Below are 21907 nucleotides of genomic sequence, written 5' to 3' on the forward strand. Positions count from 1 at the left end.
TTCTAAAACTTGTAAGCACTTGCTTCAGAATCCCTTCCATTTAATAAAGGAATTCAGACTTATTCCCTTTCCATATTGTATCACTGTGCCCTCTAGAGGCCAAAGACAGAAAATAAATAGTTTTGTGAACATCTGTAAGCTTGGGTATCATCATGCAATTAAAATTCAGCTTTTACATCTGCTTTGAAATGTAGGTGATATTTTAACCTGATTGTAGATAGTGTTTAAAGAAAATATCACCTTTTATTAAATAGAATCACTGCTGTAATTTTGACACTATAATCTCAGCACTCCATTAACCTGCCCAGTACAGTTTGTGACTGTTCATTCCATAGGCAAATCTTCCAGTTTCACAGCTTAGTCTTGTTGACTTCAGCTAGCACAAGTTGTCTTATTGAATGTTGTGATTTTTGATTCTTTACTATAATTTTATTTTGAAGGACGAAAAGGAACAGTTGATCAAGTACAAGAGTTCTATAGCAAGTCTTGTTGGAAGAGCAAAAACAATTGTTCAACTGAAACCAAGAAATCCTGATAACACTATAAAAACCACCATCCCTATCAAGGCAATCTGTGACTACAGGCAGATTGAGGTATGAGATCTGTACCTGTTCTTCGTAAAAAGATTGAAAAGGGAACAAAATGCTGAGTTACTTTTAACAAATGTGTCAAGAGCAGTGGTAAAATATATTAAATGCAGTCTCCTTGTTTAACCCTGGATGACTTGCACTTAAAATTGACACTGGCATCTTGTTCTTGTACTATCATAAGTTTTCAACTCTGCAGTGTTTTATTAAGTAAGAAATTTAATGAATTTTGCAAACAATGTTTTTATCCCTATTTCCCCAACCCCTCCCTGCCCTGTCTCTGTTATTTCTCATGGGAGCCGCTTGGCACCATGCAGCATCCATCAACTGGGAAGGTTAAAGGGTCTGGGCCGCAGTCAACACTCCATAACCACTGTCAATATCACTTCGGAATTGGCCAGCAGGAGGTACGTTTTTAATGGGGTCATCCAACCATGCCAGTGTTTCCCTCCATCAGAGAATGGTGCATTGCACCTTGTAAGACATTTTATATATAAACTTGACTTGGAAATAACATTCCCAAACAATAGTACATATGCTTTAAAAACTGCCACTATTCAAAACCCATGACCATGGTTGGGGTGTAGACATTCTATTCAATCAAAATAAAAGCTATTTAGTTAATCACTCAAACATAGCAGTTTCATAATGATCAAAGCTTAACACTGATTTTGTTTTGTCCTCGACTCGTTCCTTATTATCCCAAAAAAAGTAACCATTTGTAAATTTCTTGATGTTCGCAATTAGTAAATCATGGGTTATCTTGTTTTTTTAATGCTTTATTGGGTTAGCACCATAGAGCACTGGATCCCTCCTGAAACTTCAATCATTATTTATGCATAAATTCTTTTCTGAAGCCATGAGCAAGCAACTTATAAACAACACAATTCAATCAAGCGAGTGAAGAAGTTAAATGTAGTTTTTCATGCTCCATTTAAGTAAATAGGCATCTTGTAAGTTTGAGTAATTCTGCTAATGCCATGGTGAAATGAAATAATGAATTATAGCTATGTAGACTTTGGAAAAAGTGCTAGAGTTATAACCTTGTAATTATTAACAGATTACTGTCTGTAAGAATGATGAGTGTGTTCTGGAGGATAACTCTCACCGAACCAAATGGAAGGTTATTAGTCCCACCGGGAATGAGGCAATGGTTCCATCCGTGTGTTTCATAATTCCTGCACCCAACCAAGAAGCCATCGACGCTGGCAGCAGGTAGAGAACATATCATTACAATATAACAATTTTATATAGCTGTATTGATCTCACCATCCTGTTGCAGAATGCAATCTAATTGATAATACTAATTGTTTGAAGTCATTTAAAAAGAACTTTTTAAATTAAATCTATTTAAGATGAATAGTTTGTCAGCAAAAAATGTGCTTTAGGAATCAGAATATTTATATAATATTAAATAGCATCTTCCTGATAAAATTTCAGATCTTTTCTGAGTGATATCTTAAAGAACATTCTTGCAGTGGATTTGTTGCAGTTACAACGCTCAACTGTATTTTTGAAAGATAACTATACCTAACCCAAATGATACCAAAAGGTGTAGGAGCAGAAGTGGACTACTTATCCTATTAAGTTTGCATTACATTTCAATGAGATTGTGATCAATCCAATATGCAATGCCCAGCTTCAATTTGCGGCTTTATCACCATAACTCTTGATTCACTTACAGACTAAAAATCTATCTCAGCCTTGGACATACTTAATGATCCAGCCTCCACAGCCCTCTGTGGTAAAGAATTCCATAGATTAATTCCCTCTGAGAAAAGAAATTCCTCCTCACCTCTGTGTTAAATGGCCGACTCCTTACTCTTGAGATTATGCCCTCTGGTCCTAGACTCTCCCACAAGGGGGAAACAACTTCCTGGAAACTACCCTGTCATATGCTGAGAATCCTGTCTGTCTCAATAAGGTTGCCTCTTATTCTTCCAAACTGAAATGCGTATGGACCCAACCAACTCAACTTCTCCTTGTAAGAAAATTCCTCCATACCTGGAATTAATCTAATGAACCTTCTCTGGACTGCGTCCAATGCCAATATATCTTTCCTTAGATAAGGGGACCAAAACTATTCACAGTATTGCAGGTGTAGTCCATATAATGTCTAAATTGTATAGTTTTAGCAAAACTTCCCTATTTTTATACTCCTTTCTCTTTGAAACAAAGTCCAACATATGCAATCAAGTGCCCATTTAAAATTAATAATGTGCTTGGCTGTTTATTGTGTTAGCCATGTCAGGTAGGCTCGCTAATTTAAACTGGAGAATGTGTCTGATAAACCTTTGTCATAATCCTTATTGGCACCTTTATTCTTAGTAATAGGATCAACTTTCAACTCAATCCTTGATTTCTACTGGATAAAATGTGTTTTATTAACAACTTTTAAATTCATTAAAATAATTCTGTTCTGGGCCTGCCTTAGTACTCCACGTTCAATCATTTTAGGGAAACACACCACTTGTGGGAAGTTTTTAAGTCAATGGTAATGCCATACAGATCTTGATTTGATCTTGTCCTGCTGTGGTGTAAAATTTATGAATGTTTCTAGCTTGATTTTATATTCTCAGACCTCTCTAACCCCCATGTATTTCAGAGTTGAACAAATGTATCAGAATGTAATGGCGTTGTGGCACCAACTGCATATTAACATGAAAAGTGTTGTATCCTGGAACTATCTAGTGAAAGACATTGAAACCATTCACTCCTGGAATAAAGAAACGGTATGTATCTACTGGTTTGCTAAAATGTTGCTGTCAAAGCTATTGAAATTGTCTAATTATTACAGAATCTTGACATTTCAAGATGGAATTTACAAATATGTAGCCCAAGTTATTTTTGTTGACTGATATAAGTTTCAAAATATTGAAAAACTTCATCCATAAATGCATTTCATTCTTGACTACATTATTTTTGGTAAGCTGTCATTTTTAACTTTTCAGAAGTATCTTTCTTTTGTAAATGCATTTCATGTAGGTTTTGAATTCTGTATTCTGAATATGGTTATGGCCCAAATTTTTTAGTTTTAAAGATGGTGAAACTGTTAGATTTGTAGCCATTACTCTGTGGAACTGACAACTTCTGTCATTCGTACACACGTTGTTAAATGAGGAAGTCCAGAAGTTCCTCTGTGATTTCCCACTGCTGCACAGATGCACTGCTGAAGCCCTAACAGATGGAAGTGAATTAGAGATCATTGGCTGTCATGTTCTTCTACTTGTATGCTAATATTATTGTTGTAAAAGATCTTCAAAAGTTATTGTGCTTACCCCAGTCCAACGTCAGCATTTCCACATCATGAATAACCTCACCAGCCCTAAAAATCTGCTATTTACAGAATGTCATTTTTTTTCATTCTGTGATAATTCCATTATTTTGTGGTTTGTTGATGGTTTTTTGGCTTCTACCTTAATCCCATGTTTGTCACACAATCTTCGTTCCACTTTTTATAAAATTATAAAATTTTTATATAATTTTTATAAAATTATAAAAAGTTCTAAATTTATGAAATTATAAAAACAAAATTATAAAACCTGCTTGTTAGTTCCTGCTTTGTTGCCTCTGAGTTCTTCAATATTATTGACTATTTGGCTTGCTTGATGACATAATTGTTGTTAGACAGCAGAGATACCCTATTGCTGTTATCAGAGTGAAATTGACAATGGGAAAGATGAACACCAAATCAAAGAGTTTGCTAGGTCTTGGGCAGCTTTCCTTGAGATGCTATCACTTTGCCACTGACTGTAATCCAGGTCTTAAAAAAAAATGCTCTTAACCAGTGTAATCATTTTTTGCATTTCTTTACAGCACAAATTGATTATGTCTGTAAATTTCCTTGGAACTTTTAGCTGAAACCAACAACAACATTTGAATAGCATTGGTACCATAATATTTATTTATGAATCACTGTGTGCTGAAAGCTTACAAAGCCAAAATGGCCAATGGAAGCAATAACCTCGACAGACCTACTGATAATCTAATCATTAAAATTATTTAAGGCAGATGCATACCTGGTTTAGGAAATCTCAATACTTTTTCATTCCAGTTTAAAACTCTGAAGGCAAACGAGCAGTCACAAGTCGTGAAAAACCTTCAGATGCATTATGAGGATTTCCTTGAGGACAGCCAGGAGTCTCAGGTCTTTTCCATTGCAGACAGGCTACGGTTAGAGGAAGAAGTGGATAACTGTAAGGAGCATTATGAGAAGCTACTGGTATCCATGGAAACAGGTTAGTGAAAAAACACAAAACAATTAATAAAATGGAATATTTCTTGGAACTAACATAACATCTTTGAAATAGGCATCACAAACTACATTTCATGAATTGGATTTTGATGAACAAGTTGGCGATATACCCAATAACTGGACATTGACAATCTTTGAAAGGCAAGATTGTGATAAAGTGATATTAAACTAAGTTATTTATGGCGAGAGCAATGTTAGTAGCAATCTTATCCATACAAAATAAACATTCAATTGCTATTACAGGTAGCTACACTTGCCTTGAGAGCGGCTTTCTTAAGGTACATGAGTGCCACTGAAAGCAAATACAAGGTGTATTGTCAGAACCAAGGACAGTATTTTACTTCAAAGTGATATTGCTCTCAAACGCCAAAGTAGACGTCAACCCTTACATTCAAAATGTATTGATTGTATAATAATTAGTCTTCTTTCATGGGATGTGTTTCTAGCAAGGCCAATATTTATTGCCCAACCTTAATGCTTTTTGAGAGGGTGATAGTGAGCCACCTTCTTGAACCACTACATTCCTTGTAATGTCAGTATACTCAATACTGTTAAGGAAGGATTTAAGGATTTTGATCCAATGACAGTGAAGCAATCGTGATATGGTTCAAAATAAGGGTTAACTGTGGCATAAACGGAACTTAATCACAATATAATACTCATTGGTCAGTACATGGAATGCCCAACCTGCTTGCCTGCCTCATCCAAATGTAGCATGGCACCAGACTTCTGTGCACAGACTAAAAATACTTGCTCAAATATAGAATATCCTTCAGAAGTAGAAACACTAAGCAAAATAGAATCTGCCATCCGCATCAATTTACCAAGGCTTCTTTAGTAGCACCACCACATGCGTGTGACTCCACCAAGAAAGACAGAGGCCACAGGCCAATAAAGCAATCACCTCTGAGTTTCTCTTCCAAGTCACGTACTGGCCTCACCAAGATAGGTATCACTGTTCTTTGGTCTTCATTGGGTAAAAGTCCAAGCTCCTATCCAAAAGTTTTCCAGATATATCTGCAGCACTTCCAAGATGAAAGCTCAACATCACCTTTTCTGAAGCAAAAGGATGGGCAATAAATGCTGCTTGCCAGCAATGCCCATAACTTAAGAATGAATAATGATAACACGCTAAAAAACACAGTCTTTAACAAGTGAAATAGAATCATAGAAACCCTGGCAGAAAGAGGCCATCTGGCCTATCGGGTCTGCACCGACCACAGTCCCACCCAGGCCCTACCCCCATATTCCTACTCGTTTACCCTCTAACCTACGCATCTCAGGACACTAAGGAGCGTTTTTCTTTAGCATGGCCGATCAACGTAACCTGCACATCTTTGGACTGTGGGAGGAAACCAGAGCACCCAGAGGAAACCCACGCAGACATGAGGAGAATGTGCAAACTCCACACACAGTGACCCAAGCTGGGAATCAAACCCAGGTCCCTGAAGCTGTGAAGCAGCAGTGCTAACCACTGTGCTACCGTGCTGCCCTTGGTAAACTCTTTTTTTTCAGAAAGGTATTTTAACCTCTTGAAAATGGTCTTTGAATGGTGAATCATGTATCATGGCCCAGATTTTGTGGTTATGGATGAAATCATCAGATTCTGTTGTTACTGAGACAAAACTGACAGTAGCTACTGGAGTCCATACGTACACAATTTTTATTTTATAACTTTCATGGCATTAGAGTGTTGCTGGCAAGACCATACTTGTTGCCCATCCCCAGCTGCCCTTGAGGAGGTGGAGACTAGCTGCTGCTTTTCATCTGAACTAAGAAACCTAGAAGTTGCTGTCAATGATTCTACACTTGCTAAGTGGGCACACCATTGAAAAGCCCTGCAAACCACAATAAAGTGCAGTCACTGAACTGACAAAGCTTATTTTTTCATGCTATTGCTCTTGCTTTGATAACCTTTAATAAAGTTACATCATATTGAGTGTGGTGTAACGGAGGTTTTTAATGATTTACTAATTTTGTTCATTATTATTGAACAGCCTCACTGCCCCTGAAAAATATTACTTTGTGGAATGTCACGTTTCCATTATGATAAAATTCAAATTTTAAAATTTATTTATGGAAAGTTAATTTGTTATTTTAGCTTCCACTTTAATCCAATGTGGATGTCCAATAATTTATTTTGCTTTCTGTAATTTCAGTGCATTGTAATTGTCATACAAGAAGCTATTTCAGTGTAATTGGTTGCTTAATCTGCTTGTAACATCACTGTTGCTGGATGCCTGTAAGCTCCTTGATTTGGCACTAAATTCAAACTCCCATCAGGAAAGGGGAATCTGCGCCACAGAGGTCACTTGATCTTTGTGTGATGTTTCTTTGAGATCAGTAGAAAGCGGAATCAATTTGAAAAATCATGTTCTATATTTAAACATGCTTATTAGTGCCCTCACCTGAACTTCCTCACTTTAAGCACCTAGTGTCTGTTATAAAGATGTAAATTTCTCACCATCAATCAGATATTGCAAATGTATAAATAAGAAAGAATAGAAAATGGATTCCTCTGTTTGAGAAGCTAGGGAATTCTCCAATTTAAACTTCGTCTATTCTAAAATTGTATTGCTGTTGCGATATCAACTAAAATTAGATCTTTTTATGTTAATGCAAAAGTGGATGTGCTCGCACTTTGACAATTTTTTTGGGTGGGTGATAGGATGCATTATAATTTTGGCCAGTCTCCAAGCCAAATCTTTAAAATTCCAACTACGATTAGCCTTAACTTTTAGGAAGCAGAGTTGTTTAGTCCAACTTTGGATTCTATAAGGAAATGCTACCTGTTGAAAGCTTTGAAAACTGAAAAATATATTTCATGATACTTAAATGCAGTTATCTTCTTGCTGTCAGTGATCATTGTAAATTGAAAATAGCAGAAGAGTTTGAGTTATTTAAAGTTTTATATGATATTATCATGTGCTTGTTAAATAGAGGAGAAGGATGAGACACTAAGTAAGACATACATCACCGAGCTGCAAAACATCTGCCTGCGCCTGGAAAAGTATAAAGATCGATTAATACGGCGGCTCCAGGCCTCAGTAGAGGGAGATGCCATGCAAGATAGTGCCTTCAGAATTGTTGAACAAGAGGTTTGTTTGATACAATACATATCTATGATGATGATGCATTGAAATTGATTAGTGGACACAACAGTCTGTCTGATTGCACTTACAATAGTCATGCTACATTACTCTAACTAAAGCTTTTACTATGTGCTTACTATGTGACAGCACTTTCTGTGGTGGGTTCATGTGAAAAATAATTACATCTCTTGCTATCTATTTTCTTATCAATTTATTCTTGTTTTGTGAAATAAACTTTCCATTTGCATTTGGTTCCTTCATTATTTATTGCTTTTGCAGCGCATGCAGCAGGAACTAGATGAATTGAAATCTGATTTGAATCAGATGACAAAGAAATGTGAGACCTTTTTCTACCAGTCTCCCTCTGCGACTAGTGTCCCAGCACTGCATTCTGAGTTGGACTTGGTGGTACAGAAAATGAATCAAGTGCATTCATTGTCTTCCATCTACTTGGACAAGTGAGTCTGAAATTGCATAAATGGACTTAAGTTAGAACAAAGCTGGAAAGAGTTAAATGTATGATCAGTTATTAAATGAGTTATGTATTTAAAAAATTAACATAATCATATTTTGATGGGTTAGAAGAAGTAGCAATGATAACTATGAATATATTTGTATCTGTTAGATTTATTTGGATTACTTTATTTCAGACCAAGAATGTTAATTGTGTATTTATCTGTATTCAGATGGTGGACATTAATTGGGTTTTGCTCATGTCCCATTTACAGGAACAGTCTAAAACTCTAGTTATTGTGTTTGGAAGTGCAAAGTCATAATGTGTGTCTCTGGAAATAAAAGCTTATGTGCATGTAGAGGATAGGCTCCAGTTCTTTCCTCCTTTGCCTTGCTATCTGGGTTGAACAAGGGAACTCTGAGTGTGCTAGAATTTGAAAGTGATACAGCCTTGTATCTCCCAGTAAAGCATCCAAGAAGTTATACTGGCTAGAATTAAGGTACAGAGTAATCATAGAAGTGAAATGTGTCCTTGCGTCACTATCTTTTTATGCGCATGCACAAAGGAAGGGCAATCTTAAAAAAATAGGGTCGACTGACATTAGTTGTATGCACAAAGATCAATAATTATTAATGTGATACATTTTTAATGTGACCTCTACTACTTCAATGCTTATGACATTAACCTGATATATATTAGCTTGATCAAATCTTATTTTCAGTAAGGAAATTAAATCAGCTTACAAGAAATTTGTGCCTTTACAGTGCGTGTTCTTTCACTGAACACTTTTTTGATTGGATTTTTTTGTTTCTAAAGGAACCTTTCATTTATGTAGAGCTCTTTAGAAAAGGCTTGCTTCACTGAAGTATTTAAAGGCACGTTAGATATAGATTCCTCATTAATAGGTGGAAGAATGTGAGTTTACCACCAGAAAAGATGCAAATTAAATTGAATCTGGAAAGAATTCTAAAACTGTTACTCTTGTATTCTCGTGTGGAAGTTTTATTTTAAACAAATTGTTTTTAATTTTTTTAGGCTCAAAACAGTGGATATCATGTTGAAAACCAGTCAAGCAGCTGAGATGCTCATTAAAATGTATGAAATGAAGTTGTGTGAGGAAGATGCAGTACCAGTTGACCAAGAGGCTATTGAAGCACACAGAACCCTATTACAGGTCAGATAGATCTCAGTAATTGGAAAAACTCATTGAATACGTTCCTATATTAATGAGTCTAGAAGTCCTGGGACTGGTCAAGTAATATGTAACAACAGCACCAACTTTCACTTACATAGCACCTTTAATGGTGGAAACATCTTAAGGAACTTCACAGCAGTGTAATCAGATGACAATTGACCCTGAGGTAAAGAAGGTATCAGGAGGGTTGAAATAAAAACATGGTTAATGAGGCAGGTTGATGGAGGAGAGAAGTTTGAGATTGGGACTTAGCTGAAGGAGTCAGTGGTGTGCACGGAAGAGGAAGGGATGAGTTGAAGGAATATTGAGTTCTTGAAGGGTATGTCAACTGGAACAGCTGAGGAGGGATGAGACCACAGCGGAATTTCAACAGAATGATTGCTTTAAAACCAAAGGAGATCACGAGTCCATGCAGATCAACAAATGATTTCTGCGATTTTATGGAAATTAGTATCCATACAGTAGACTTATGATTAACTTATAGTTTATGGGGGATAAAAATGTGGGAATCTAACCTGGATAATGTTAAATTAGTTGGATTCAATGGGCTGGAACATGGATTATCCACAGTAAAGTGGGAAAAGTTGAGTATAGAAAGAACAACAGAAGACCCATAGGAAGAGTTCAAAAACTTCATCGTGATACAGCACTTGTTTATACCCCAAAGGACAACCTAAAACTTGAAGAAAAAGTATACAGAAATGAAAATGATAGCACAGATCCTGTTTAATGGACGAGGTACAAAGAACAGCAGAGGGTGACAAAACATTGAGGATAGTGCAAAAGACAAGTTAAGAACATAAGAAGTAGGAGCAGTAGTAGGCCTTCAAGCCTGACCCGCCATTCAATAAGATCTTGGCTGATCTGAAGTGGATCAGTTCCACTTACCCACCTGCTCCCCATAACCCTTAATTCTCTCATCGATCAGAAATCTATCTACCCGTGACTTATTCAAGGAGGTAGCCTCCACCACTTCAATGAGCAGAGAATTCCAGAGATTCACAACCCTCTGAGAGAAGAAGTTCCTCCTCAACTCTGTTCTAAACTGGCCCCCCCCTTATTTTGAGGCTGTGCCCTCTGGTTCTGGTTTCCTTTCTAAGTAGGAAGAATCTCTCTACTTCTACCCTATCTAGCCCCTTCATTATCTTGTAAGTGTCTCTAAGATCTCCCCTCAGCCTTCTAAACTCTGAGTATAAGCCCCATCTACTCAATCTCTCCTCATAAGCTAACCCTCTCACCTCTGGTATCAGTCTGGTTAACCTTCTCTGTACTCCCAACCAATATATCCTTTTGCAAATAAGGGGACCAAAACGGCGCACAGAATTCCAGTTGCAGCCTCACCAGTGCCTTGTACAGTTGCAGCAAGACCTCCCTGCTTTTATATTTTATCCCCCTCGCAATAAAGACCAACATTCCATTCGTCGTCTTGATCACCTGCTGCACCTGCAGACTGAGTTTTTGCGATTTGTGCACAAGGACCCCCAGGTCCCTCTGCACAGTAGCATGCTGCAGCTTTTCACCATTTAAATAATATTCCATCCTATTATTATTTCTTCCAAAGTGGATAACATCACATTTGCTAACATTATACTCCATCTGCCAGGTCCTCGCCCACTCACAGCCTATCCAAATCTCTCTGCAGACTTTCCACGTCCTCCACGCAATTTGCTTTTCCACTCATCGTCGTGCCATCAGCAAACTTTGTTACCCTACACTCAGCCCCCTCCTCCAGATCGTCTCTGTATATGGTAAACAGTTGCATCCCCAGCACCAATCCCTGCGGAATGCCACTAGTCACCAACTGCCAACCAGAAAAGCACCCATTTATTCCAAATTTCTGCTTCCTATCAGATAGCCAATCCTCAATCCATACTACACTTTACCCCCAACTTCATGTACCCTAACCTTCTGCAGCAACCTTTTGTGAGGCACCTTATCAAACATCTTCTGGACATCTAAAAACACCACATCCACTAGTTCCCCTCTGTCTACTGCACTAGTCACATCTTCATAAAAATCCAGTAAATTCGTCAAACATGACTTTCCCTTTGTGAATCCATGCTGCGTCTGCTTGATCGAACTGTTCTTTTCTAGGTGTCCTGCTATTTCTTCTTTAATGATGGATTCTAGCGTTTTCCCAACTACGGACATTAAGCTAATCGGCCTGTAGTTACCCGCCTTTTTGTCTGCTACCTTTTTTAAACAGCAGCATAACAGTAGCTGTTTTCCAATCCTCCGGCACTTCCCCAGAGTCCAGCAAATGTTGATAAATAACTACTAACGCATCTGCTATTACTTCTGCTATTTCTTTCAGTACCCTGGGATGCATTCCATCCAGTCCCGGGGACTTGTCTACCTTCAGTCCCATTAGTCTACCAAGCACTACCTCTTCAGTAACAGTAATTGTATTAAGGACCTCATCTCCTACCAACCTTCTATCTTTAATATTTGGTAAACTATTTGTGTTCTCCACCACGAAGACCGACACACAAAACTTATTAAAGTATCAGCCATTTCCTTGTTTCCCACCGTTAAATCCCCCCTCTCATCCTCCAAGGGTCCAACATTCACTCTAGCCAGTCTTCTCCTCTTTATGTATTTGTAAAAACTTTTACTATCATTTTTTATATTTAGAGCTAGTTTAGTTTCATATCCTTCCTTTTTTTATCGCTTTCTCAGTCATTCTTTGGTGTTTTTTAAATCTTTCCCAACCTTCTAATTCCCCACTATTTTTAGCTGCTCTGTACGTGTTGGTTTTTAATTTAATACTCTCCTTTATTTCCTTTGATATCCACAGCTTGTTATCCCTTTTCTTACAGTCCTCCTTTATCACCGGAATATATTTTTGCTGAGTACTGAAAAAGATCTTAAAAATCCTCCACTGTTCCTCAGCTGTCCTACCAACCAATCTGCGCTCCCAGTCTACATTAGCCAATTCTGCCCTCATCTTATCATACTCCCCTCTGTTCAAGCAGAGGACATTGGTTTGGGACCCTACTTTCTCACCCTCCATCTGTATCAGAAATTCAACCATATTGTGATCACTCGTCCCAAGAGGATCCCTCACAAGAAGATCGCTAATTCTACTTGCCTCGTTACACAGTACCAGATCTAAGATAATTTGCTCCCTCGTAGGTTCTGTAACATACTGTTCAAGGAAACTATCCTGACAGCTTTCTAAGAACTCTTCCTCAAGTCCACCGTGTCCAACTTGAGTCAACCAATCAATATGCAGATTAAAATCCCCCATGATTATTGCTGTTCTGTTTTTGCACGCATCAATTATTTGCTTGCTTATAGCCTGCCCCACCTCAAAGTTATTATTTGGGGGCCTATAGATCACACCCACCAGTGACTTTCTCCCCTTACTATTCCTTATCTCCACCCACAATGATTCCATGTTTTGCTCTTTGGAGCCTATATCATCTCTCACTACTGCCCTGATATTATCCTTTATTAACAGAGCTACCCCACCTCTTTTTTTTCTTCGTGTCTATCCTTCCTAAATGTCTGATACCCCTGGATATTCAGCTCCCAGTCCCGGTCACCCTGCAACCACGTTTCTGTAATGGTACGAAAGTACGAAAGGAAACTTTCAGGGGATGTCAAAGTCATTGCAAAAATTTTGACGATTGTATTCGGAAAATGTGGATGATCAGAAGAGATGTAACTAGCAAATACTAGAATGATACCTGGGGCCAAGAGTTGAATTATTTGGAGAGACTAATTGGATTGTATTTTCTAAAAGTTTTGAAACTATAAGGAGAAGCTGATCAGATAGATTCAAACTATTTCTGCTGGCTAGGGAACCTTGGAGTAGCAGACATTGCCTAAAAATTAGAATCAGGCCATTCACAGAATCGTGGATTTGGCTTATAGTATCTGGATTTCTGAAAACGCAAGTATTGCAAACCCTCCCTTTTCCTTGTAGCCCCACATTGTCGTCTTTTTCAAAGAATAATCAAATTCCCTTCTTGAATGCTTTGATTGAACCTACCTCCACTACACACTCTGCATTCCAGATCCAACACTTGCTACATTTTATTTTTAAATCTTCTTGGCTTCATTGCTTCTTCGCCAATTATGTTAAATCTGTTTCTCTACCCTTCAACCAATGGGAGCAGTTCCTTCCAATGTACACTGACACTTGCTGATTTTAAATACATCTTTCAGGAGTTAAATTCAGAAACAATTTTATATGGAAAAGATGGTAGAAATTTGGAGCACTTCTGCTAATTGATTAATTCATAATTTTACATCTGAAAGAGAAAAAGACTTCAATTTGTATACTAAGATAAAGGTAAAATGCTGAGGATGCTGGAACCTGAGACACAAATTCTCCCTTCAGCTCTGATAAAGGGTCATCCACACTCACAATACTGGATCTATTCTCTCTGGTGAGATTTTCTAGCATTTTCTGTTTTTGTTTCAATTTATATACTGTCTTTTACCAGCTTAGGCCATCTCAAAGTGCTTTTCAATTACTTCTGAAGTGTAGTCACTGCTGTGCTGTCGGAAACATGGCAGTTAATTTGCACGTAGCGTACTTTTGAAATTATCGTCCTGATAGGAAACATTCCACAGCGGCTCCCAACTTACAGTTGGTCCACGTTTCCCCATTTCATTGTCTGAAGACCATGTCCCTTAATTTTCAGGGAGTTTCCTAAGTCCATTACCAGCAGTGAAACCTGTTCTGATGATTATTGATATGAACACACTTGCACAACTAGGTACTTGTTTAAGCGCAATTTGTCACATATACCTGAATATCTTTTTATTTAAAAATATTAAGCCTAATACCAGTTAATGGTTATGGAGCATGGGAATTGTGCTTGTACTGGTAAATGATAATTAGAAAACTGTGAAAATAGTTTTATTTTTAATTTTATTAATATTTTATTGGACATTCTTTGTTTTGATATGAAAACCAATGGTGTAACTTTTGTTACTTGCAGCAATGGCTTCATGATGTGAATGATAAACAGGGTGTGTTTTCCTCTTTGGAAGAGGAAATGCAGCAAGCAAATGTTGTTGGTGAGCATCTCTTCCAGCTACACAATGAACGAAACTTGGATCTGGAACGATATCAGGAAAGGACAGCACAACTGAAAGATCGATGGCGAAACATCCGTTCGCAGATTGAGACCAGGTCAGTCATTCTTTGGGTCCTGCAATAGTATTTATTGGCTTTGTAAAAAGTATTGATTTCGACAAATATCAGCCCATTCTTCATTTCTACTGTAGACATTTTATTACTGTTTTTGTATTTTTTTCACTGAGGTCCACTTCAAGCAAATCTGTTAGTTCAAACCATCTTTGTGATCTTGTTCAAGGATTTGCAACAAAATAAAATCTTGAGACCCGTAGCACTGATTGCATTATATTCTGATAATTGGTAAATGATGATTTCAAAAGTGTCTTCAGAATATCTCCTCACCACTAGCAAATATTTTTCCACCCGTGGATACTGACTATATTTTAGCCAAAATTCTTTGTACAATTTGCTTTTCCAGATCAAAACTTTGGAACTACTTATGTCAGTCTGTTTTTATCTTGTTATCACCTGGTAGTTACTTGCTGATTTACTCTCTCTTCTATTTGAATTGTTTTGTGTATTACTCTAAAATTAATTTCACAGCAATGTAAGCAAAAAAACAAAAACACCATGAAGATTAATGTTGTTCTATTTGAGCCATTGCATTCCATGAGCTAACGTGAGGAAATATCTCCTAATATCTAACCTGACAGCTAATTTGTACTCCTGTGCTCCTAGCCGACCTGAAAATATAACTTTTCGCAATCTCACCAGCAATGTACAGACTACATAATGGAAAGCTAATAATATATGGTAGCCATATTTAAAACATACCTCTGATATAACCCTTGTTTTTATGACCTAGTGCTAAAGTGAAGCTTTTAAGTCAAAGCTCTACGTGTTATGTTGACTATTCACTCAAGTACTGCCTATATGAGAAAACTATAGTTATGGTCTAAAATTAAATCTTGTATATAAGAGTTAACCATAAAATTTATGTTCAACCACTACTTCATCCTTTCCCTGCACTATACAGAGAATCTGAATTACAAAGCATTGAAGAGTCATTAAAGAATTACAGAGGCTGCCATCAGTCACTGATTGATTGGATTGAGGAAACAACTGTACAGCAAGAGAAGATGGAGCCAGGCAAGGCTGAAGACACCAAGATCCTATCGCAGCAACTTAGTCAACAAACGGTACGAAAACCTAAATCCATTGTAATATGCCAATCTTCATAAATAAAGCAACAATCATGCATTAATTGATTTATAGTTCCTTAAAATAGATCATGCTAAATAAAAGATTACCAAGGGATTGTACACTTAAAATGTATAGGTTCCTGATATCAAAATAATCAAGGAGTCTCATCTTTCTTAGAACTTGCTTTCAGTGTTGATACCTAACGTGATTTTTCTTCCACTTGACTTTGGTCTCTTTCTTGATGCTCCATAATTTTGAAATCCAATTATGGAACATTCCTAATAATTAAGAATACTGTGGCAATTTTGAATAAATTACATAAAACTTGGTAAACTTAGTCTTAACCTTTGTTTTGGGATCATGAATTATGTGGATTCAAATTATTTACTTGGTTTAGGCATTGGTTGCTGAAATTGAAAAGAATCAAGCTAAACTAGATGAATGCCAAAATCTGTCCAAGCAGTACTCTGTCTCTGTAAAGGTAAGCTTTCACATTTATGGAACTATTGGAATAAAAGTTATACACAAGACTCCTTTGTCGTTGGTGAAAAGGAACAGAATTTGAAATATCACACTTAATATTCCTAGGATTATGAATTGCAGTTGATGACCTACAGAGCTTTTGTTGAATCCCATCAAAAATCATCTCCAAAGCGCCGGAGAATGCACTCATCATCAGATCTCATAACTCAAGAGGTGAGAAAACATTTTGAAAATATTACTAAACTAGAATAATCATTATTGTCAGTATTCATATTATAAATTTAATAGCAATACAGTTTTACCTGATGACCTTTTTTCTTTCTGTAGTTCATGGACCTTAGAACCCGATACACAGCATTGGTGACCCTAACAACGCAACATGTGAAGTATATCAGTGATGCTTTAAGGCGATTAGAGGAGGAGGAGGTAAGGGGACAAAGAAAATGGGAAAATGTTCCTGGTTTTATATTAAAGACATCGGCATATTTGCATTAAAATAATTCAACTCCTTCAAGTTAGTGTTACAATCCCAAGCACTTTCAGTTTTCAGATAAAGCACTAATTCTGTGATTGCTCGACCCATCCTATGATACCGTTGTGAGAGTAGAACCATTTTGAATCCTTGGCTTCATTCATACCTGGCAAACTGTGGCTGCCAAGTTCGTGCCCTGCTGCAGCTTACCTGTTCACAAGAGATGGGGGTAGTAAGCTAAATAATGGGGAGGAGGTTTCAAGCAGACCAAAGGAGTTCTAATTTAGCTTATCCATGATGTCAACCCAAATTTTACACAACTAGTAAATGACAGCTAATGTATAAAATTCATCATCATCTTCAATAGCATGATTGCTCTGCTGAAGGTAGTTTCTTGGCTCATTGTAGTTTTCCGTCCTGTGCTAAACTTTTTATTTTTATTAATAACTTCAATGTTCAATTCATCCAGCGTTAATATTCTTTTTTCCCCTCTGTTTCCTTGAAATGTTCCTTCCATAATATCTCTTAAGTCTGTTTCCTCATAAGGTTTGCTACATCCAGATTTGACCTGTTCCTAATTACATTCAGCAAATGTATTTGTTTGTTCACTCTCCACAATGTATCATCATATGCTACTTTTTCTGTCCAACTGACCCTTTGCATTATCCTCCACACCCACAATTCAAAGCTATTTAATAAGTTGGTCTCCTCTTTCATAGGTTCAAATCTCCCATCCATATAAAATAGCACTTCACAAATTAGTCTCTTAAGAACAGACTATACTAGACCTGATATTGTGCAACGAGATGGGAATACTTAATGATCTCATGGTATAGGCACCTCCTATTCACGGTTCAGTTTGAGGGAGGGAGGAGTGGGTCCAAAATGCTGTTTAAGTAAGAGCAATTATGAAGGCATGAAAGTAGTACTGGCTGAAATCAATTGGCTAATCAGATTAAGAGAGCGATCAATAGAGATGCAGTAGGAAGTATTTAAGGGAATATTTCAGGACACATGAAATGATTACATTCTAGTGAGTTAAAAAAAGTCTAAGGGATGGACACACCATCTATGGTTAACTAGAAAGATTAAAGACATCAAACTTGAATAAAAAAGCACAATGTGTAAAATTAATCTTCTTCAGCATGATTTGCTCTGCCAAAAGTAGGTTCTCGGGTCATTGTAATTTTCCATAACTCTCCATCCTGTGCGAGACTTTTTATTTATTAAGTTCAGTGTTCAAAGGGATATGCATGGTGGCATAGTGGGTAGCACTGCTGCCTCACAGCGCCAGGGACCCAGGTTCAATTCCCAGCTTGGGTCATTCTGTGGAATTTGCACGTTTTCCCCGTAGTGCGTGGGTTTCCTTTGGGTGCTCCGGTTTCCTCCCACAGTCCAAAAGACGTGCTAGTTAGGTGCATTGGCCATGCTAAATTCTCCCTTAGTGTATCCAAACAGGTGCTGGAGTGTGGCAAGTAGGGGAATTTCACAATGACTTCATTGCAGTGTTAATGTAAGCCTTGCTTGTGACTAATAAATAAACTTTTTTTGTACAAAAAATAGGCTGACAGTCAAAAGATTATACAGAATATAAAGAACAATAAAGGATGACTAAAAGTTTAATAAGGAGGGAAAAATTAGAATATGAGAGAATGCTAGTCAGAAATATCAAAACAAATAATAAGAGTTTCTATAAATATTTTGTTAAAAAGTTAACAAAATGAGTGTTGGTCATATAGAAGGTGAATCTGGAGGTTTGATAATGGAAAATGAGGGGATAACAGGTGAGGTAAGCACATATTTTGCATCAGTCTTCACTATTCCTCTGCCAGCTCTTTGAAAGAGCTAACCAATTAGTCCAAAATTCTAGCTCATTCCCTAAAGCCTGGCAAATTCTTTCCTGTTGACTATTTTGTAAGTTACTATTGAATCTGCTTCCACTACTGTTTCAGTCAGTTCATGTCTTCCTTTTTATTCCTGACTACAGAAAGTTGTTGAGGAGGAGAAACATGAGCGTATTGAAAAGATGAAGGAGCTGCATGGCTGGGTTTTGGACACCAGTCATGTGTTAAAAAACAGGAACACTGTATCAGAAGAGAGAGACCTGGGAGCCATTGAACAATCATTTTGTGAGCAGCAGGTATGTGAGCCCAAGTGTCCACCAGAATGTAAATTTTTAAGACAAAAGGGCAAACTTTAAACGCTGAAAACTTTGCATGAAAACAGAAAATGTTCCAAATACACGATTAAAAACCACCAGCGTCTGATAAAGGTGAAGTTAGGTAAACATTTTAAATGTAGATCTTCCATCAAAACTGAGGTTACAGCCACATTTATACCCTACTCTGCCGGCCAGTAAATATCAGGGCTGAAGGGCTGGGGAGTTGAGGATCTTCCCTGTTTGTTTCAACATATGAGTAGAGGTGTCACTCACGAGGCAATAATCTATTTTATTGTTAAATTGTTTGAATTTGCATACTGGATATATTAATACATCTTTTAAAAAATGTTAGTCCTTGAACAGCTACCTTTTGTACATATGTTGAAAACAATCCTACTGATTTTAAAGTTATTTTTTCTCCTACTCCCCTGCTGGGGTAACCATGCCTTTCACTGCACTTCAGCTAAGAAGCTAATCAGAAATCTTATTCTTGAGCTTCTGTCATTGCTTTTGTCTTAAATAGCCATTAAGTAGAAGAAACTTGCATCTTAACACATTCCCTGGCCTTTCAAAGCATTTCACGTTCATTTAATTACTTTCAAGATGTAATTATTATTGTTGTTTAGGCAGAAATGACTCCCAATTCATTTAAGACAAGAGGCCTGTAGCAGTAATTTCGAGGCTTGGCCAGTTAAAATGTGTTTCGTTTGTGGTTGGAGGAGAATATTGGGGGCAGAGGACTCTTTTTCAAATGTGCTACAAGAACTAACTAGTCACAGGTTGGAGTCATGTTCTCAGGCCCTGAAGCGGGGCTTGTATCCATGACCACCTGACTCTGAAGTAAGAGCACTGCTGATTAAAGTAAGCTGCAGTGTTATTAATTTAAAAGGTGAAAAAGAGCAGCCTGAACTTTGCCATTCACTTCCACATGTTTGACCTGTTGAACTTGGGAGTTAACTTTAAAGCAATTTAACTATTGCTCTTAAATATCTTGTAACTATGCAAATGGGCCATGTGTTTGAATGCTGAAGTTTGAAGCAGGTTTTCTGTGATCAAAATATTGTTGTTTTAGCATATTTCTTTAACTTGGCTCTTATGAGTGCTTGCCCAAGATTAGGGAATTACACAACAAATACAAGAACAAAATACAACAGATATTGGCAATACTTAGGCCAGGCAGCATCTGTGGGGAGAGAAAATGTTGACATTTCAGATCTATGACCTTTCATCAGAATATAGACCTGAAATCTAGCTTTGTTTTCTCTCTCCACAGATGCTGTGAAGCCTGAATATTTGCAACATTTTTGTCTTATTGTGTTCACGTATACAGTTACGTCTTGTTTTTACTCCCAGGATTTAATGTACTAAACTAATTCTGCACGTGAAATTAGTGAATATTGCCGAAGCCACACCTGTGCCTTGTCACCACTTTCTATTGGGTAATACTGCTCCATGTGGATTGAGTTCACAAAGCACAAAAACAAAGTCTCTATTTATTCTTGACACAGGCAATTACTGAAGAACTCAATGCCAAGAAAGATCAAATAGCGGATGCGATCAAAACAGCACAGATTTTTCTTGCAAAACATGGGAACAGGTTAGTTGGTGTAATACTTCCTATTTATGGTGGAACTTCTGTCACTACCGTGGCAACAAATAACTAAAATTGAATAGCTGGGAAAGGAAAAGGCCTGCTTTCCCATTTAATTATGTATGGGTGTGGAAAATTAGATTGCACAAATTGAAATTCCTGCTGAGATCACGGTTTGTGCAAATGTGCCAAATAATTTTTCGTGAAGGAAGTTCTATTGTATTCCTTGATCAGTTTGAACACAGAGCATGTGTTTTTCACATCAGCAGACAAACAAAGTAACCCCCGCTTATCACTTTACATAATTAGCTAAGTAACACTGTGGATACTAGAATTGGCAATCTAGGCTTTGATGTCCAGGGAAAAAACATGGACAGATAAATTTTGGACATGATTATGATTTGACCTTTAAAATTATCTTTTTGGAATTAACAGAATTTGATCTAAGTAATGATATATGTATGTAAAACACATGTATATGTATACACACATGCATAATTGCCAGATTCCAACATGCATGTATACTATGTACAGCAGAGCATCTATGGGGCCATTTGCTGCATTCTGCCCACCACCAGCTTCCTGTTACTATTTAGTTCAGCCTGCTTTCCACAAGATATTATTTCCAGTGGTTATAATGCATATAAGCATTCGTGAATTATAAGGTTATTTATTTAAATAATGTACTTGTGTTCACTAATTCAGTTAGTTTGGAAGATTTCCAAGATGCCAAGTCTATTGTGCAAAGTGAAATAGTCCTCCATTTAGGCTGCGATGCTGCTGAGTTAAAAGATCCTTGAGAACTTGAATGATGTCTACAGAAAATTAAATGTATTTCTACAGCATATAAGATTGTTCGCCTGCATTGCATTGAAACATCTAATTTATCTGGCAAGTCATTCCTTTCGCCGGATTCCTACTGTGCACAAAGGTCTTTTTATAGGCTGAAATGTTTCACAAAAGTAAACTTCAAAAAAAAAACCTGAAAACCAGCAGCTGTTGAGTTTTATTTATACACCTACTATTTGAGTGACATAACCTAAAAACTGATTATTTAACATCTATTATCTCTCAGTGCCGCTTATCGCCAAACACTCAACTAAACTGGAACTTGTGTTTTACAAGGCCAGCTGTATGTGGACATTGTTTTCCATCTAATCACTTGGCAGACCATGAATTTCCTATCTAATAAAATGAATGGAGGAAAATTGCAAACACATGAATGCACAAGTGGAAAGCACTGACCATAATATCCCTGGAAAGTCTGTAAACTGGATCACTGAAAATGCTAATAAGCCGTCTGACCTAAATAAAGATTTTGAACAATTCTTATGGAATGGGCTAAGGAGTCTAATTTCCTTCCCCATTTCTCTTGCCTT

The 21907-nt window shown here is 37.2% G+C and overlaps 1 protein-coding gene across 11 annotated transcripts in view; it reads left to right on the forward strand.

Annotated features, from left to right (window-relative positions):
* The window catches only part of macf1a (microtubule actin crosslinking factor 1a), a 562465-nt gene that overhangs the window by 327898 nt on the left and 212660 nt on the right, over positions 1 to 21907 (forward strand). For 9 of the 11 annotated variants that reach the window (XM_080211401.1, XM_080211408.1, XM_080211407.1 and 6 more), the window contains exons 21-34: positions 441 to 593; positions 1648 to 1802; positions 3193 to 3319; positions 4642 to 4825; positions 7783 to 7940; positions 8214 to 8392; positions 9424 to 9562; positions 14539 to 14732; positions 15655 to 15817; positions 16219 to 16302; positions 16410 to 16517; positions 16632 to 16730; positions 18764 to 18916; positions 20446 to 20534. In XM_080211401.1, coding sequence (XP_080067527.1) covers positions 441 to 593; positions 1648 to 1802; positions 3193 to 3319; positions 4642 to 4825; positions 7783 to 7940; positions 8214 to 8392; positions 9424 to 9562; positions 14539 to 14732; positions 15655 to 15817; positions 16219 to 16302; positions 16410 to 16517; positions 16632 to 16730; positions 18764 to 18916; positions 20446 to 20534 — 1985 coding nt within the window. Of the gene's footprint in view, positions 1 to 440; positions 594 to 886; positions 995 to 1647; positions 1803 to 3192; positions 3320 to 4641; positions 4826 to 7782; positions 7941 to 8213; positions 8393 to 9423; positions 9563 to 14538; positions 14733 to 15654; positions 15818 to 16218; positions 16303 to 16409; positions 16518 to 16631; positions 16731 to 18763; positions 18917 to 20445; positions 20535 to 21907 lie in introns of all 11 variants that reach the window. The other 2 variants (XM_080211404.1, XM_080211400.1) reach the window with 1 other exon arrangement.

Source organism: Carcharhinus amblyrhynchos, chromosome 24, assembly GCF_965287045.1.
Source record: "Carcharhinus amblyrhynchos chromosome 24, sCarAmb.v2.hapA, whole genome shotgun sequence".
NCBI classification, from domain to species: Eukaryota; Metazoa; Chordata; class Chondrichthyes; order Carcharhiniformes; family Carcharhinidae; genus Carcharhinus; species Carcharhinus amblyrhynchos.